The 19,807-nt window shown below is 45.1% G+C and overlaps 1 protein-coding gene across 4 annotated transcripts in view; it reads right to left on the reverse strand.

The window, feature by feature from the left end:
• Window positions 1-407: 407 nt before the first annotated feature.
• The window catches only part of LOC138804508 (type-1 angiotensin II receptor-like), a 35,440-nt gene continuing 16,040 nt past the window's right edge, over window positions 408-19,807 (reverse strand). The window contains exons 3-4 of one of the 4 annotated variants that reach the window (XM_069988808.1): window positions 12,926-13,130; window positions 408-2,439 (exon numbers count right to left, since the gene is read on the reverse strand). In XM_069988808.1, the coding sequence (XP_069844909.1) occupies window positions 1,315-2,439; window positions 12,926-12,934 (1,134 nt within the window). In that variant the 5' untranslated portion in view covers window positions 12,935-13,130 and the 3' untranslated portion in view covers window positions 408-1,314. Of the gene's footprint in view, window positions 2,440-2,634; window positions 3,547-12,925; window positions 13,131-17,374; window positions 19,311-19,807 lie in introns of those variants that run through there. The other 3 variants (XM_069988810.1, XM_069988809.1, XR_011365283.1) reach the window with 3 other exon arrangements.

Here is a 19,807-nt window from a genome sequence, read left to right on the forward strand (position 1 = left end):
TTGGCACATGACTCGTGCTTAATATTAAGTATGTCTCACTGAATCAGAGAGGCTAGCCATCAAGGCCAATTCCACAAGTGAGGCAGGTAAGGAACTCTAAACAAAAATGAAGCAGGAGATGTGATATTCCTGCCAGTAACTATATAAGGGACATCTAAAAATCGTTATCTCCCAGAATGTGGACTCTTTGGTGTTATATAAATACATGCAGAAGTTCAGAATGTTGTGTTTATACCATGTTGTTCAGTAAAACAAACAACTTTCCTCTTTATCTTTTTGATCGCAGGATACAAAAATAATCTGTTAACTGATAATAAATTGCTCATTGTATTGAGCTGGAATGAAAATATTTGTAGTTACTTTTAAAATAAATCAGCATCTATTTTAAGTAATGAAGATTAGATATGTTGCAATAAAATTACTTTATTTCAAGGGAAATACAGCTTTGTCAGATTTAAATCAAATGACGGCAGTTTAGAGATACACATATATTTAGACTATGTACTTTTCTCAAACAATATAGATACTCTTTTGATAGTTTTTTTGTAAAGACATAAAGCATACTTTATGATATACAATCTTTTTATCACAAACTATATACATTTCTCAGATACGGACTAAGGCAAATGGACCTGACTAGGAAGCCACAGTTGTACAATACAGACAACAAGCTTTACAAGTTCAGCTTTCATGTGAGACTTTAGGAACACCACCAAGACAAATGGCCATGGTGCTGTGGTCAGCAATGTGCCTCTTAAAGACACTGGCTGAATTCATGAAAGGTTCAGAAAATCGACAACTCTCACGTAGGAAATCTTTGTACAGAATATACAGTAAGAGGCACAAGTAGGCCACAGTCTCTGAAAGCTAAGCAGACACCAGAGCTTTCCTGTCCTCTGGAAGCTGAGCAGAATGACATTGAACTCCCCTGTCCAGCTGCTAGTTCTGTGCCTTTATGTGGAAGTCAAAACTCACAGAACCTGAGGAGGTGGTGGTGTGTATGTGGTTGGGAGGTGGTAGGTTGGGGAGAATGCATTTCTGCTAGTGGGATTTTCCAGGCCCACACCAGCCACCAGTTTCTGACAACATTCTTTGAGTGGCCGTCACTGATGCTGTTCGAATCGTGGTCAACTGTGGCTTTGCTTTGCTGCAAAGGGAGGGAAACACTTTTATTCAGAGTGACTCAATCCATTTTCTGTGTAAATGCAAGCTGCTGCTGCTCCTTTGGTGTCAAAGTGCCTGGGAGGAATGTTCCTCTGGGTCCTTCTTCCTGGTCCTTTCTTTGGGTCTCTTCACAGACCGGCTTTGCGAGCCTCACTCTACCTCAAAGCCGGGGGCCGGCTTCTTGGTTGAAGAGCTCAGGTGGTCAGAAGGACGGTAGGAAAGCGTGCTCATCTTTGTGGACAGAGTTGAGTGGGATTTGGCTTTCGGGGGAATATATTTCAGAAGCTGGAGGAAATACTTTTTAAACTTCTTCCCCAGAAAACCATAGAAGAGAGGATTCAAGCAGTTGTTGAAATAGGCTAAGCAAATGGTAATGGGCAGGGCAGTGTCCACAACGTCGGAGACAGTGCAGTCACGGATGACACCGAGTTGTATCAGCACATCCAGAAAGGTGAAGATCTGGTGTGGCACCCAGGAAAAGAAAAAGAAAAGCACAATTGCCATGATGATCTTGAAGATGTCATCGTTCCTCGGCTTGTTCTTCTGGATCTCGTAAGCCCTCTTGAGGGCTCTCCAGATCAGGGTGTAACTGGTCAGAATGATCAGAAAAGGGAACGTGAAGCCCAGGATATTTTTGGTCAGGCCTAGTCCTATGGGGAGGGTGGAGTTCTGAGATTCGTAGTGGAAAGCACACACAGTGATATTGGTGTTCTCGATGAAGTAGACATTACGGTGGATAACAGCAGGTAGGCTAGCCAGCCCGGCCAGCAGCCAGATAATGATGCAGGTGATCTTGGCCACCAGCATGGTACGGCGGAGGCGGGACTTCATCGGGTGAACAATGGCCAGGTAGCGATCAATGCTCAGACACGTGAGCAGAAACACACTGGCATAGAGGTTGAAACTCACACTGGCAGAGGCGATCTTGCACAGGTAGTTGCCGAAGGGCCAGCGGTATTCCATCGCCGTGTAGACAGCCCACAGGGGCAAAGTCAACAAGAAGCACAGGTCAGCCAGTGCTAGGTTCAGAAGGAAGACACTGGCCACTGTCTTGAGTTTCATGTAAAAGTAGATGACAATCACCACCAAGCTGTTCCCAAATATCCCCACCACAAAGATGATGCTGTAGAGTGTGGGAATCATGACAAATATGTAGCCATGCCTCCCGGCCTTTGGGCAGTCATCCTGGATTCTTTTGATGCCGTCTTCAGTGGAAGAGTTGAGAATCATTTTAACCTCCTGGGCGAATGGTCTCAGGCACTGTACCAAATGCACCTGGAGAAAGTAGGGATATAAAAGTTAAGAAAATGTAACTTCCAGTTGTAAGCAATTTCATTTCTCAGTTATAAGTCTAGTAACTCAACTTTTGTCTTTGCCAAAAAAGAAAGAAAGAAATGATTGTAGTTTTCTGAGGAAACATAGTAAACAGCTGGAGTTGAAGGTGCACACTTAATTTCTAGAACACATTACCTTTGTAGAACTTGGTGAATATCTTCTAGAGAAGTAGAAATAAATTCCAATGTGGTTAAATCCATTTGCATACCAAAACCATAGAAAACTCTACCAAATGAAGTTATTCAGAATGACTGGAGTTTTCCTGAGGTACGTGAGGCTAGTTATCTTCCAAGTGTGATGTAGTCACACCATAGCCATGAAACACTTAATTCCATTTCACAATCTGTACTTTGGTATAAAAATGATGTGTTTTTTCTTAAGTGGCCAGACTTCAGGTTATTGAGAAATAGGTTAATTAGCAGGAATCGGAGTGTGGCTCAGTACCTCAGGGAATCGCATTCCTTTCGTAGTTTCACAGCCTCATCAGGCGGGGTCTGCTTTGAATATCCAGCCTTCATCCTGCTGGCCAGCGGTGGAGTTGGCGAAGGCTATTTGTGGCTCAAAGATGTCAAATGAATGAAGTCAAAACTCGGCCAACAAACCCTAACTACAGTGAGGCCCTGGGTGATCACTAGTTCTTTAGGATCTTAGGAAGAATCTGACACACAGAGGGAGAGCCACAAAGAATTCTGCAGGTGTTTATGAAATGGTGGCGATGTTGGGTCTAGCCAGCGCCATCTTGGCCACGTGGTGGATAGGGAATTGGGTTTGACTGGCACCATCTTGTCTTCATGGTGGAGGAAGGGGAAGTCCCACCCAAAGGGTGATGGGTGTGCCTGAATTTCTAAAGGCAGGGGCAGGGACTTGGATGATAGGTTACTGAACCTGTCAGTCCTTTGCCTTGAACTTGGTAGACTCTCAGGATTCCCACTGTGCTTTCAGAGACTCATGGTCTAGGAAGCCGATGAAGACAGAAAGTAGGATGAACTCTGTTGAACCAGGCTCTAGGGAGGTTTGACTAGTTCTTCAGCCTCCCCAAACCCCCAAGGCCTTGCCGACTCTTTCCATCCATTTTATTCTGGTTATTGAACTCTTGCCAGTATAGAAGAATGATTCCTTAGATAGATATTCTTTACTGAAAGTTAATTGCTACATGAAAGGTTTAGGGGCTAGCTGTCATCCGTGCCTTAACAGAGATTAATTTATTGATTTGCTATTCTAAAATCTAGTTGTCATCAGCTGTGTTCTGCCTAGGCTGCAAAAATCAGAAATGTCAAGGCTGAAGAATCTCAAGAGTTGAAAGAGGCCCCAGTGAGGTCTACAATTGGAAATTAAAACTTTTTGGCTCAGCTTAGGCAAAAGGACACTGAAAAATAGGGAGGGAAACAATCCACAAGAATCCCGTGGGAGCCCTGAGCTGTCAGGGTAAGAAGAAGAAGTCTCCTCTCCTGCCTCCTGCCCGTTTTGAACCTACACTGAGGTGTCAGGTGGATCCCCGGATCCCATGTTAGGAGCAAGTAGGATTTTGTTCGTCTGAAATCCAACATGGATGGTGGTGTAGGATGAGAGAATGGTGGTGTGTGAGAGAGGACCAGCTTAAGCACAGCTCTAGACTCCATTCTCACCAGCTGAGTCAGTCTCTCCTTCATCCCCACAGATCCACACTGACAGCATCGAACATGGAAAGGATTGCTCTCCACAGCCAGGGGAGTGCCAAGGAAATTTACTGAACGGCTTATTATTTTAATGACATATAACCTATATTCAGAGACTCTGGGCAAAGCACTGAATGCCCTAATTGGAAAAAATTTACATATGCATTTTTATAACGACCAAGACTCTTCACCTAATAAGGACACACATTTGAGAGTGGAAGAAAGGGGAAGAGGAGTTGTAGGGATGTAAAGCAGAGGTGCAGAAAGCAATCCGGCAGGCATCCATCCGCCCGCCCGTCTGTCGGTCCGTCCATCTCATAGTCCCCGAATCCTTATGCTGTGTAAATGTCACGGACACAAAAGCTCAGGCCAATACCCTTCTCTTCCTTGGTGTTCAAGTCTAGCTGGGGACAGGAACTTCAGGGCCATGGCAGGGGCATGTCTGTGCTTGCTGCTCACCCAGCCTGGGGAGTGTGCCGGGTGGGAAGATGGTGGTGAGAAGGAAGGAAGGAAGCCAGCTGGCTGGCACGGCCAAGGTGGCATCTTCACATGCAGGCCTCAGTGCCTGCAGCAGCTTCCACGGGAAACTGCTCTCGAGAATTCTCAAGGTTGCGTGGCCCTTTGCTGGGTCTCAGTGAGCGCCAGGCCTTTCTGGATGAGAAGGTGACACCCAGGCCTTTCTCCAGTTGGTTCTACGGCTACTTGTGTAAGCTCCCCCAGCTAAACAAGGCTTTTGGGAAACGGAGAAGGATGGAACTCTGAGATGAACAAACAGGGACAGTGGGAGCCCCTTCCTCTTTGGAGCAGGAAGGAGGCTGTTTTGGAGAGAAGCTAAAGTGGGAGGGGGGAGTGGGGGAGGAGAGCGAGGAAGAGGGAGAGCACCAGAGCCTCCTAGGATCGCAGACGCTGAGGTTTAGGGACCGTAGCTGTGTTTCAGTGACACCCCGATTCTCTTGCTAGCAGGGCTATTGGCAGATGGAAAGATGATCAAAACAGGAGCTGACTGGTGCTAAGTTGTAGTTAAGCAGATATAAGAAGTTCTGCGTCCTATTTCACAGTAGGTGACTACAGATCATGACCACGTGTTTTGTTATTTCAAAAACTAGAAGGACTGAAGGTTTTGACCCTACAGAAATGAGAAGGATTTGAGGGGAAACGCATGCTTAATCTGCCTTATCCATTATGTAATGGGCACAGGAGTGGTTCCTCACTCACACAGACACAACTCTAATGGTTTCATGAATCTGTGAAAAATAAATTCAATGATGATGCAAAAGCTACAGGACGATCTCCTCCTTCTTCCTGTCTTCCTATTTCTGGGTCTCACGCGTCCTGTACCCAGACTCCCTGCTTACGCAGATCCCAGTGCACCGTTTCCCACGGGAGAAGGGAGCTGGATTTCTGCTTCTAGACAACCATCATCCTAGGCCATGCACATCTGTGGCTGTAGGTGCCTGAGCCTCAGTTTCCTCATCTGTGAGGTGGGAAGAGATTCTTGTTGTCCATGATCATTGTAGGAGTGGAATGAGTCAAAGCACTAGCACTGGGTGTGTTTCACATGGGAAGTGTGAAGTGTGGATTATTTTTCTCTGTCTTTTGGATGTCAGGCCAGCATGGACTCATAGCAGCCAGCAGTAAAAAAAAATCATGAGAGAGAAAAAAATGGTTTATCATTGGTAAGCACTTTACATTGCCATTTAAAGGTTAGACATTCCAAGCAGTTCTTCTGAAGTATGGGTAAAAGGAAATCTTAAACAGCTGAACAAACTTTCCGTCTGTCAGCCAGGTGGGGACTTCCCATCTGCTCCAAACACACAGGTTGGCTCGCGGCAGCAAAGGTGCCTTTAGTCCACTCTCACTTGAGTTTGTAGGAGTTGCTTTCTGCTTTTGGCTCCACAAAACAAATGGAGCCTTCCTCCCTCTTTCCCTCCCTCCCTCCCTTCTTCCCTCTCTCCCTCGGCTTGAGTGGATGGGGGCAGGCTGTGAAACTCTGCTTCCAGAAGACTTTTTATGCCAGTTTATGAACTTCATTTTCAACTCATACTCTTTTTCCTTGCAGATACTCTAAATCAGGCCCTCTAACCACTCTGGTCTATTGAAGTTTTCTAGTCTTTGGATTTTCTAGTTCCTGTCTTTAACCAAGAAAGCCGGGTTTCAGTTGCCTTCAGTATACGGGTCTAGTGTCCCCGTTTCCCATATTGTGAAATCACTAGATCTTTGGCTCCATTGGCATCCAGCGTGAGTATCTTTATCTCAGTTGTGTATCCTCTGACCCGTCGTGAGACATGTGACCCGGTTTGGAGCAACAACAAATAAAGCATTTTCACAACTGCTCAATTGACGTCTTTGTGTCTAAGTTGCTGTGCACCTAATGTGGAGGAGACACTTAGGTTGCTGGGAGCAGATAAACTTTGTGCAGAAGACATGTCTGTGAAGGAAGAACCCAGGGCTTTCCAGGCTGAGCTGGCTGCAGGCTTGGGGATCTTGGCAGCCACAGACAGAGGTGCCAGGCAGAGCACTTGGCATGGTGGGAAAAGATGTCGAACTGGTTTTGAGTCAGATGTGCAGGAAGTCACCACTCCACAGCTGGTGGGTCTGGTTGAACTTCATCTCCGGGAAATACATCCCTTGGAGAGGATTTTGTTCAATCTCTCCACTCTAGATTTTATTAAAATCATTGATGTAAGCATATATTAGGTATGTAAGGAATGGCTCTGTGACGTGTCTGAGATGGACGGCACCTGGTCCTCTTCCCATGTTAAGACCACTCACTGTGCTCTGACACCCCCCCCCCCCCCGGGGAAGGAAAACGGGACAACCAACTTTCTGTGTTCTGCATCCACGGCTGTGCTCACCTGTGGTGATGGTGGTTAAGTCTTTAGCCATTCCCAACCAGCCTACCTCTTGCTTCATCTAAAACCACTCCAGACCCCAGATGCCCAGCCTCATGAAAGGGAGTAAAATGTCATTCCTACATTACAGTTTCTTGGCAATTATTCAAAAATGGAGCACCAAACCAGAACTAAATTTGTCCTTGCTTTAGGAATCCCTTCTTAAGTTACATTTTAAAAAACTCAGTTGCTATCCCAAACACTTGGCTGTTCATATTTTTATTTTATTTTAGAAAAAAAAGATAGGGACAAAAGAAATACAACTGAGTCCAACTCGTAGGTTTTAAACGCTTTCCTTTGGCGTGTCAGGTGAGCAGACCATGGTCTTACATCCACTGTAGTCCCTGAAGCCTGGGGGAAGGCAGGTCCCAGAGGCTGGGAGAGGAGGGGAGCGGGAACTGGCTGGAAGACAGCCTCAGCATCAGTGAATGCCGGTGCTCTTAGACTCCCAAATTCTTCTGACATATGAACTCACAGAATGTCCCCACAAAAGTCACCCCCATTTCAACAGCTCAACATCTCAGCCACGAGGGAGGGAATTCTGCTTTCATAACATGGATCCTGTGGCCTCTGAGGGCATGGAGGTCTTAGATGAGGAAGGGGCGGCAGCCGGTGTGGGCTGCAGTAATGGATGCGTTGTCATCTTGTGAATGGAAACCCCCACAATGCTTGTGAAACCGTTGCACGTCTACATCTCTGAAATGTTTCTCAGTGGCAGAAACTATCTTCCTTCTGAGCTCCCACTTTAAGGGGGCCATGGGAAAATGATTGCCCATGAAAGAAAGCTTGAATGAATCTGCATTTTTAAGAAATTAATAGTATTTTTGTGCTGTTCCTGGAGCTTGAACGCAAGGCCTTGGCGCTGTCCCTGAGCTTCTGTGCTCAAGGCTAGACAGAGCTCTACCACCTGAGCCACAGCTCCACTTCAGCTTTCTTTGGTGGTTCACTGGAGATAAGAGTCTTAGAGACTTTTCTGCCATGGCTGGCTTTGAACCTTGGTCCTCAGATCTCAGCCCCCTGAGTAGCTAGGGTTATAGGCATAAGCCACACTGGTGCCTGGTTGAACTTATAGTCAGTATGATCTGATGCTAGACAGGACAGTTGTTTCCAGGACAATTTACTTTAGATCAAAGTTTTAAACATACAAACCACCTAACTATAAATTTTACTTATTTAGTTTAGTTTTGGGGAAGGGGGCTTTACAGGGCCTTACACTTGCTAGGCAGGCACTCTACTGCTTGAGCCATACCCTCAGATCCTTTTACTTGAGTTTTGAAATAAGGCCTCACTTCCTGCCACCATGCCTGGTCATCAGAACAAATTTTAAGTGAAGTTAGATGAATGAATACTCAGTAAAGTTTTCCATTTTTCTCAAAAGTTCTGAGTGCAGTAGGAATATTCTTTGAATCACAACCAGAAAATCAGTCCTGGACAAGAGAGAAGGAGATGAGAATTCTAATCTTGGCTTCCCCGTTGACTAGCTGGGTGTCCTTCAGCAATCACTTAAGGTCTGTAGACGGCAGCATCCTAAAGTGAGTCTGTTACAAACTTGGGAAAAATCTTCCTTGATACAACAAAGTAAACAGGATGCAAAAAACAAAGGACCTCCACTCATCTTGTATCATTACCAAATGACCCTGGGCTGCTGACCACATATATGGTATATATATGCCACATCCGAGGGAAACTAGGAGGAGGACACAGAATCAGAGGGACATAGTGGAAAACATACAACAGAGGGACCTATCCGCTGCACTGGCCATTGATGAAAACGAACTAAGCAACTCAAGGGCAGCGATGGGAGGGAGGGAATGAGAAGGAAAGAGGGAACAGCTAGCACTAAGCAAAAGAAAAGAAATGTACATATCACCCAGAGTGGAAGAAACAGCTGTATTGTCAAAGCTCATAGAATTCACAAACCTTATAGACCACACTATGACAGTTTGTCTCATGAAGGTTAGAATGTGTTTGTGACTTTAACTATCTCACAATACTGTGAAATCTGTGAAATTTATGTAACCAATCACAAAAAAATAATAAAAAACGCCCTTATAACTGGGATCCTCAGATCTCAGCCTCGTAAGCAGCCAGGATTACAGGCTTGAACTTAGTCACATTCTTTATGAATAGATGAACTCTGTATTAAAGACAACAAAATGGAAGACTTTTGACTTTTGACTCAAGATGTATGAAAAACCTGCCATATAAAATTATTACGGCCATAGTTTTTTTTCTTTATTCTCTCCCATGTTTCTGGGCGTGGAGTCAAGGTTACAGCTCTGTCCCATTTATGACTCAAGCTGAGAGTTTCAGGCTCCTGCTTTACTTACTGTCACTAAGAGGTGAGAGGTACAGAAAGATGGGTTCATGGTCTAAAGAATTAGACGCATGTCCTCAAATTATGGAGTTAAGATCACTGTGTTCTCTAACTGTGGTGTGTGCTCATTGTCCAGAGAGCTCATTCTACATGAACCGCCTCTCAGATTTTTTGAGGCAAAATAACTTTTTAAAGGTTAACAGTTAGTTAATGTGGCTCATGTGATCCTACAGAAACATGAAACTGAAGGTAGAGAGCTAGTAAGGAACATCACAGCAATGTTGAAGAGTTGAGGGCCTGGTGTCCCAAGGAAGGAAATGTGGTGAGAATTATGTTGATTTGACATGACCTTAGTGCTGCTTTTTGTGAAACTATAGTCTTGCATGCCTCGAAAATCTGAGAGACTGCAGAACCATCTGGCAGAGACAGAGAGGGGGCCTGGCTAACCAGCCACACACTCAACACCGGTAAATGCCATCGCTTACTTTGTTATTCCTTAAATATTACCAGGTTTTTAGCATGAGAACACTAGCACCTGTTCTCACTTCTGTTTCACGGTTTGACACAGGTAAACTCAGGACTATGGAAGACATAAAAACACAAGCCTTTTCTGACATGAGGGTAAGTGACAGGCATTTAGTGAGAGAAAGCTCCCGTCTTGAAAAGATGAAGGAAAAAAGTTAATTCCAGATTCCGGCCGAAATACTTTTCATGATTGTAATGTGATGCTTGTATCTTAAAAAGTTATCCCAGGGTACTTATTAGTGCTGAAAGGAAAAGTAAAATGAACTTCTCCACTCAAGACAGTGACCAGGGGTGTTTTGGCCCCAGACCAGGGCTCTGGTCCAAATCCAATCACAGATATCTTGTCTGGCTTGCAGAGTGCTTGAAGCCTTTAGGGTTTGGTGCCCCACTGTTCGCGGTTCTCCGCCATTCCCCGTGTCCTGACTCCTTAGTCAGTGCTGTCCAGAGGAATGTCATGTGAGCCACACCTGTGACTTGTGATTTGGGCCTGGGCTGGGCTTGCAGGGGAAGCACACTGTCTGGGCCTGGGCTGGGCTTGCAGGGGAAGCACACTGTCTGGGCCTGGCCAGGGCTGCACTGTAGCAGTGTCAGCCATCAGCGCTCAGGAGCCCCAGACCTGAGGGTAGATTCAGCAGCCTGTTTTTAAGGACCTCTCCAGGTACTGCTTGAAAAACATAGCACTACAGGCAGCGAAAGTTTTGAGACTCTGGCTTATAATTATTATCCACAGAAATAAATTTAAGGGAACAACCAGAGTACCCTCAATTACAGTATTTTAGTATGGTCTCACCGAGGCGCTAAACACTGTGGGCTGACTGTAAAAGTAACTAGAGTAGAAAGGCTGTAGGTGTGGCAGAAGCATTAGAGTACCTGTTTAGCAAGTGCAGACCTCAGTTCGAAACTCAGCACCACAGATCAAACCAAACCAAGCCAACACAAGAGACAACACCGAAGCGTGGAGAAACTCCCAAGGACCGCTTAAGAATGAGGCCTCAAACGGTGCATTTTTTTACCCATTCAGGGCTGGTGTAAGCTTGCCTAGCAGGATGCTAGCTAATAAACGTTTCCTTTCACCTCTTACAAGAGGTGGAGAGAGGTTCAGTCTCCACACTGCCATGGAAAGGAAGATCTGCACCTGGGAGGGAGGGAAGGAGGATGCGTAATGCCGCCATCTTGAGAGTCAGACTATGGCGGTAGGAAGAGCTCGGGGGTAAAACTGGACCCCTCTGAGCCGGCACATGCCCTCAGCCCCTGGCTGTGGGGCCTGGCTGGCCGTCTAGAAGGTGGTGAGGTGAAGCCGTGATGGATGATGAGGGGGTCGTAAATGCCTCCGCACCCCGCCCGTAGCGCTCCCGGTAGGGCCGCGCGTGACCACCATGAAGAGATGCTGGAACTTGGGGACTCCCTGACCACACGCTCGCTCCCACGGCAAGCACAGTTAGTGAGAGAAGTTGGAGTACAATCCAGGGGGACACTGCTGCCACTTCTCACCAGTCCTCCTGAATTTCCACCTGACTTGAGGATGTAAACATTAAAATGACACCTTTCTGCCACGCCGACTCCAGTGGAGTCTGCTTAGCATGGGAAACCATCTATCAGACCAAGATAGGGGCTTCAGAGACCTATCTCTGAGTTTTGGGACTTCACCGAAGTCTACCTCAGAGAATGGGGCTTCACAGAAACCTATCTCCAAGTTTTGGGACTTCACCGAAGTCTACCTCGGAGAATAGGGCTTCTAAGAGGCCTACTCCTGGGAAAAGGCTGGAAAAACCCCTGGGAAAAGATGTGTCTCTGCCTTTCTTCACTGTATAAGAGTGCCTATTAATCTTTTACTGCTTCTACTGCTTTTTGTACTTGCTCATTATCAACGTTCCCTTATTCAAAGCTCTTTCTTAAGAATGTTGATGACTCCAATATCTGATGAGTGTCTTAAAAATATGACTAACTCACCAGAGTTAAGTGCTAACCTGAAACCCCTCTTATGGAGGCTAGGAGATAAGTTATAAGTAAATATAAAAGTATTGGGGGTTTCACAAAGTCACTTCAGCAGAAGGAATTGTTTGTAAGGGACTTACAAGAAGCTATAGGCTCAGCTAAAACAGAAAGAATGTATGGCAATTGCTGAGATAATTATTTAGGAGAGAGAATTTCCTGCTATTTACTAAGAGAATTGCTAGGTCTCCTTAAAGTTTACTATTAAAGAAGAGACAGGAAAGATCTTATAGGAAAGTTAAGACCTCTATAAAAATAGGTAATGGTTAATTGGTGACAAACATCGAAACCCAAACCCATTGTATTCCTTAGAGATAAGCCGGAGACAAATGCCTATCAGGCGACCAGCTGGTGACCACCCAAGAAAGAAGCCATGCAGCAAGATTGTGTAACCTTTTGCCCTTTCTCATGGAGACTTCTGTTATAAAAGTTTGCTATCCTCTGCATTAAATCGCACTCAGCACTCAGCATTCACTCCTCTTGTGTGTGAGTTGTCTGTTTGCCATCTCCCCACCTATTCCAGGTTCCTCCCTTAGGTGTCCTCCGTCGTCCCGACAGAACCCGGTCCGCGGCACCTTTCCACTGACTGTAATACAAAATTCAGACCATACTTAGCAGCAGCTCCTCATACTCTCTAATTAAAGAGCTTGTGATAAGAGGCTTGGATGCTGGGCCAGTTAAAAGTAAGCAACCCTTTAACAACTAAAACATAAGGTGAGATGCTGGTGAGTCTCAATATCAGGTTACAGATGTCACCCATCAGATTTGAAATGGAAATGTATCCCTGGTATTTTTTATGCAATCTGAGCAGGATTTAAAGAAAAAAGAGCTCTTTCCAGCAGAGTTGAATAAGAGAATGCGCAATGCTTGCACTTGGCTGGCTCATTTCTACTCGAAATGTAAGGCAGAACTCATCCCTGGGCTTGTGGAGTGGGTGGAAGGTGCCCCTGTGTCCCTGGGGGGCGGGGCAGGAGGTCCTGTTGGAGTCCTCAGGGCCACCCAAGCCCAACTCTGGTGCTCAGCCTTGTCCCTGAAACTTTCCTCACCTGTGGCATTTCCACTTTTATCACAAGTAGCAAAACTGTTCAAGGGAGCAGCTGTGAATGTCAAGTCCATTCTTCCCAAGCTCCGCCATAGCAGCAACCCTTTTGCTGCTTTGTGGTGAGCTGTTCACACTGTCCTCCTGTACTTCCAGCTGCTGGACCCAGTTATAACTCACAGCCCCAAAGCAACTGGGGTCAGGGAGCAGGCCTAGTAGGGAAAAGACAACACAATCCACTTGAGCCAGCAGAAATCTCCAATGATAAACAGGTACAATGGAAATACCTACATTCTAGTTTTTTATAAAACAGCACGGCTGAACTTCAGCTCCTTTGTGATTTCAAAATTGTAACAATTACTTAGTTCCAGCCAAAAATTGTGGCTGTTTGAAATCTTTGGTTTATTTTTTCCTCTCCTCAATAATTTTTGATCCTTGTGTCTTATGAGAAGAGTACAGCTTATGAATCAAACTAAGAGGGAGAACATGACTTCTCATCCTCAAGCCTACAGAAATGTTTACATCAGACAACATGTAGACATCCCAGGAGCATGTAAATGTTTATTTCTGCGTCATTAGCTATGCATCAGGGGACAGGGATGCCCTCTGGCCCTTCCACAGAGGAAGGAAGAGTGGTACGCTGATGAAGGATGTCCCTGGGAAAATGTCCATTTCATCCAGGATGACACTTGAACACAGAGTGGTAGATAAGGGCCTAATTAAGCCCATTGAATATAGAATTACTTTATTCTCCTCTTTATATCTAACTCACAATTAGTGGCTGATCATTAAGTGTATAACATGGCTGATATTTAAATGAGAATTTATTATAGGCTGAATGTCATGCTGAATGTTTTAATCTCTATGAGAGCCATTTCTTTTTTCCAGACAAGGAAGCATGATGAGAGAATGGGTCCCTAGATTTTCTGACCTTGTATATGTAGTGCTTCAGCCTGTTACATATATACACACATACATATATTTACATATATATTTGTATCTACATGCATGCATGCATGCATACATATGTACAATCAGGAGTGACTTTGCCTTCTGGAGCTCTTGTCCGCGTCGGTACACATGCTTCCTTTCATTTTCAGCAGTGGGAGGGGAATCTAGTAGGTGGATACCAGTGGTGGTGGTACTTATTTGACTGGTCCCCAGTCCCCTCTCTGACGGCTGGTGACGCTCAGATCTGTAGGGAGGGAGGCAGCCGTCTAGTCCGGAAGTCAAGCTCTGCCCCCTGGTGGTGCAGCAGTATTCTTGGTGAGGCCCAGAGAGCGCCCCCTCTGCGAGCATGGGGTTGGAATGGCATTGACAGAACCTGAATGCAAATCCAGTCCTGCGTTCATGTTTAGGTTCTTCTCTGGGGAACCTCCGCAGCACACAACATATCATCAGCTCTCCACTTGAACTAAACCAAGCAGAGTGAAGAAGAGGGAGGGAACATGTACCCAGGGACAAAACTGATGCTCGGCGTAGCTTTGCAAACCAGAGTTCTGTCACAGCTTGATTTCCTGCCACTAAAAAATTGCTCTTCTCACCCACAGGGGTGGATGCTATTCATTGCTGTAGCCCAGAAAGAGCATTCCTGTGCGGAGGGGGAAGCTTTCTACATTGCAATGCCAATAGATTTCTATGACCCAAATTCCATGTCCACAGTTTTAATAGCTTGTTGGTTCCCTTCAAGTTTCTTATATTCTGGTTCAGGAAGAAAAACACCAGGACATTTGAAAGAGTGGCTCTGCTGGGGGACATCACGGCCCTCTTTCCCCTTAAGAATTCGATTCTCTTACTATGGAAACTCCGTGGACCTCTCTTATCTCTGAGTGCAGACTTTTCTGTATACCCGTGCCAAATGGCTAACGTTTGAGTGAGACATTTGAAGTCGTGCTATGCAACTCAGTGGGAGACAAACAAGGTCACTCACAAGGCCTTTCCATGGAGAACATCAGAGCTTTCAAACGATGCACACAGCCTGTCCTGGATAATCAGGGTAAAACAGAAATGAAGAAAAAGCCAGGAAGTAACAACAAGAACAACAACAACAAAGATGTCATTGAATGGAAGCAATCAGAATTAGGAGTGAAGAGACATGGCAGGTGCTGAGGTGGGATCTTAATATGTAAGGCCAGAGTTCTGAATGAACGAGCAACAGAACTTAAGAAGTTGAAGCATGAGAATCAGTCAATTGCAATATTAACAGGGATTAAAAAGAAGAAGAAGAAGAAGGCTTATTACAAACACTAGCCTAGCATTAGGGCCAGGGTCTCGGGGTCTTTTTCTTTGCCTGTCTAGAAATTGGGACCTTAGGCAAGTCATTAAATCTTCATTCCCTGCAGGCAGGTATCGGCTATTGATTAAGCAAATACTTCGACTAAAGGAGTAGCAGATTAATCTTGGATGAGGGTAGAATGTAGTAACACATGGTTTGGGGCTCTAGCCCTCAAAACTTCCTGAACAAGCGAGCTGATTCTTCAGCTTTCTTGGAAAAAAAATAGGTTAACGCTTGTGAAACTATTTCAAATTCTGTAAGAGGACAATATGCATATTTTGATTAATTGCTTATTTGAGTGGAAGGATGTCGTTGATGTTGTTGTACCTTGCGCCTTGGTTAGAAGTAGAAACCCAGATGGAAAGTGGTGGTCTGATGATGCGAATGTTCTCTGACTGATAGGGGCACCATGCGGTGGGCAGCTTTCCTAGCGATGGCAGTCTGGGCTGAAGGATGCTTGTTGGTAGGCAGTGGAATCTGCTCCGTGAGCCAGAGACAGGCTGGGAAGGTTCAAGAGGTAGGGGCGTGGGGCTACACAATAGCTGATGCCCACCTCTGGAAAGAACGCTTGCATCTGAGAGTGCTAGTATGAAGCAAACATCTATGCAGTAGGCTGCCAAGATTGAACTGAGCACGTGGGGAAGAGATTTGTGGGTACTGTCGGACAGCTGTGACGAGAGAGCCTCAAGTTTCCCTCAGGGTGGCTTCCTTCTAGAGAAGCTTGGCTCTGGTCCTGTGTGCCTTCGGTGTCTCTACTGTGTTCAGCTCTCAGCCGGCCCCTTGAACGTGCCCACAGTCAGGACAACCCCTTCATATCCTTGTGCAATAATTCCTGTTGTTTGCGTCCTTACTGGGTCTGTTTCTATTGATTGTTTTTCTTGTTCTGGATTACTGGGGTATGGCTTCTTGTCTGCAGTTTCACAATGAATGGTGGATTTTACTCAGTTGGGTAGTAGGGATTTGTCTGTATCAAGTCTCCTGTCCTGCTCTGGTAAGTGGTTTTGTTTGATTCTTTTGGCTCTAGTTTTGAAATTGTGTTAAGTCAGACCAGAGCAGCATTTCGTCTGGGAATGATTTTTATTTTTATTTTTTCCTGAAGCAAAACCTTTCTGAAGATGCTGCCTGAGGCCCAGGAGGAGTTGTGAGGTTTTCCACGCTGGCTGGCTGGCTGGCGTGAACAGGAGCCATTTCTGGTTACCAGGGATCTCTGGGTCTCATTTCCTGTATGCTCCTCAGTCACCCACAAGCACTGAAACACAGGGGGGTCTTTTCCTTGCGTATCTCCCTCCCTCTGGCTCTGCCTTGTGCGTTCTTACCTCTGGCCTCTCAGGCCTTCCAGCTCTATCCCTTCACCTTGGGGGGCGGGGGCTGGGAGCCCCACCTACATTTGTGTTTCTCCCATCATGGCCTGAAGCTCACTCTAGAAGGGAATCTTTGGATCCTGCCTTGGGGACCACTGCCCTCGATTATCTGATGGTGATGGTCCTGAAAACCATTGATTCACACGTATGTTCAGTTTCTTAGTTGTTCTTGGTGGGCCCAGAGCTTGGGTCCTTGTTACTGTTTCTTGGCCTGAAGGAGAAGTCTTTGGGTATGAGTTCTGACCTATATCTTAACATATTTGATGCTGGGTGAATTACTAAGCCTCATCTCTTTCTTTGTTGATTATGGGTTAGTGATAATGCTCTAGTGATTGATCAATGACCTATTATTTGGGAGACACATAACTATGCCTATACTCCATCTACTATCCTTTTGTCAATTTGTGAGGTAGGGATAATGCTACAGTGATTAGTAGATGAATATTATATGGGAGAGGTGTTATAATCTATAACCTCAGGCGCAGAAACACACCTACAGAATAGCTGGCTTTTGTGAAAGAGGACTGAGCTCAGAGGACCTCTCTTGCCCTGGCAGGAAACACCCAAGCCCCTTTCTCTTGTCCAAACAGAAAGGTTTGCTCTGTTTACTGCACTCTTGCCAACTGATGGCCTGGTTCTTCACCTTTGGACCTGCTGGCAAAGGGCCTACGGGCCATGCAAAAGTGCTTAGCTTGCTTCCAGCTTGAGCCCGTGGGGTACAGAGTTTGCCAAAGATACCACCACAGGACTGTAGCACCATCAGCGGAATGGATGTGCAGGCCTCAATAGACATCTTGCATTTGATTATTTACACCTTAATTCAAAGTCATTGTCAGTAAACTGTGAAGTAAAAAGGAGGCATAAAACTATTAATTGAGAGCATCTGCCCATAATTACCAAAATATGGTATTCACTCAGTATAAAAGCACTATATTAACATTTGAAAAGAGTATGATTTTTGTATGTGTGTTAAGGAAAGATGTCTTTCTTCTGACATTAAAATTCCAGCCTACTAATATAGTAATGTGACTGAAAAAAAGAATCCTATGGCTTTTTTATGGCATGTTTATTTAGGCCAAACCACGGCAAGGCAGCTAGATTAATTACTTTTATACTGTTAAGTACTGTACATAGTTAATTATTTCATCTAAGTCATGTCTGAGCCAAACCTGTGAATTACGATTCACGCTGGGCACCCATGATAATTCATGGCCCCCTCCATGCTACCGCTTGTTAGTATATTATGTTTTATTTGAAACTAGATGCTAAAAGTTTGCAAGAGGCTTTTAAGGACTGCCCCATGACATAAATTCTTAGATTATGGATTTCAAAAGTAAGCTTGACAGCATGCTATGGCGGGGAGTTATTTAGAGGCAGACTTGGAGTAGCTTTGTCCCCTCCCCCACCCCCCGCAAATCCATTTTCTTCTGTCTTAACTCTTGTCTGTTGACTCTGAAGGATTCAGCTCTGCTTTAAAAAAATTCTGATTGGTTTTATGATGTAATATTCTTTGGGCCTTCCTCTGCCCATCTATGGCTGTGCAAAAACTTGATCACAGCTGCTCTCCCAGCTCATGATCATCTTAATCAGATAGGCAGTGACGGCTACCAAGTGCGCTGTCACGTCGGGTGCTTAAGTGGCCGGGAACTCGCCCCGCTACACAGACCACCGTGGGTCCAATCTTCAAGCACAATGTCTGGTTCCCAGAACTTCCCTAACCAAGTCTCAGAGGTATTTGTACAGAGTGAAGTGAAAGGGAGTCTGAAATGTTTCATACGTTCAAAAACTTAAATCTAAAATATGCCATGGGCATCCAAAAGAGGAGAGGGAAGACATTAGTAGAAAGAGAGAAAATAAGGGCTGGCCAGTTGCTCCCTGGGACCTGCCTTGGCTCCTGGGGGGTGGGGTGGGGGATAGTTCCCAGCAGAGCTACTGTACCCCTCACCCACAAGTTGCACGTGCAGACTACCCTGGTAGCCATGAAAGTCTGAGCAGCTCTAGAATAGAGGCTCAGATAGGAATCACTCAAGCTGGTGCCTGGGGCTCACCATTTCCCCTTCCTGTAAACCAGCACGGTTGTACCCCTCACCCAGAGCCTAAAGCCAGGACCCTGGGGTTGGCTTCCATTGGTGATAATGTTCCCAGGGTGAGATTTTGGAGTCTAGAGGAAGAAAAGTCCCAGGTAATGCAAAGAAAACTTAAAACGTAAACTTCACATAACACAAATCTTTCTCAGTTCCATTTAGATCATCTTTTGTTACTATGATTGTGTGTGTGCATTTGGCAGTACTGTGGCTTAAATTCAGGGCCTGGGCACTGTTTCTTAGCTTTTTCACTCAAGGCTGGCACACTGCCACTTGAGCCACAGCTCCACTTTTGGGCTTTTTTGCTGGTTAGTTGGAGATAAGAGTCTCACAGATGTTCCTGCATGGGCTGGCCTTGAACCACGATCCTCAGACCTCAGCTCTAGAGTTGCTAGGATTACAGATGTGAGCCACTGGTGCCTGGCTCAGGTACATAATTTTTAATAAGAAAAAATACTGATTTAGGCTTCTTTGCTGGGCCTTTCTTTGCTCTTTGGGAGGAATTGACATTTGAAAGGTAGGCTACTCCACCTGTCTTCTAGCACAGTTTCAGATTTTGTTTGTTCCTTTGAAATGCACAAATATTGCCAGGGCCCGATGTCCTGCTTGAAGCACAATTTCCTTTTCTTGTGGAGGCTTTCAAATTGTTCAACCACTAGAGGTCTGTATTACCTATTTAAAAAAAATAATAACCAGCTAAGACTTTAGAATTTCAGTGCATAGTTTGAAGATTTAGAATCTGTTTAAAACATAACACCAGGAAATTAAAAACAAAACAAAACAAAAACCCACAGCACTTTAAGAGATGAAGGACATTTGGTAGGAGCCCTTCCATTTGGGAAGAGAGCAGGTTGCCCTGCTATTTGTGTAGGCTTGAGTACTTCCTCCCTCGGCCAGGCAACAAATCAGAGGAACAAAATTTATCTTCTGCAAGATGCCTGTGAAAATAGACATCTCCCCTCTGCATTTAGAACTGTGCTTTATCATTAAATTTTCATCCATTTTGTTCTACTGCAACAAGACAAAAAGTGATTGAATTAATTCTCATCGAGTTCATTTATAATACCACTTTTTTTAAAAACCACTTTTATGAGGGATTTTAAATAAAACTCCCCTGAGGGATCACACCGTACTAACGTAAAAAAATTAGTGTCCTTGGAGGCTCACTT

This window comes from Dipodomys merriami, unplaced genomic scaffold (genome assembly GCF_024711535.1).
Source record: "Dipodomys merriami isolate MVZ:Mamm:240054 unplaced genomic scaffold, mDipMer1.0.p SCAF_367, whole genome shotgun sequence".
Lineage (NCBI taxonomy): Eukaryota > Metazoa > Chordata > Mammalia > Rodentia > Heteromyidae > Dipodomys > Dipodomys merriami.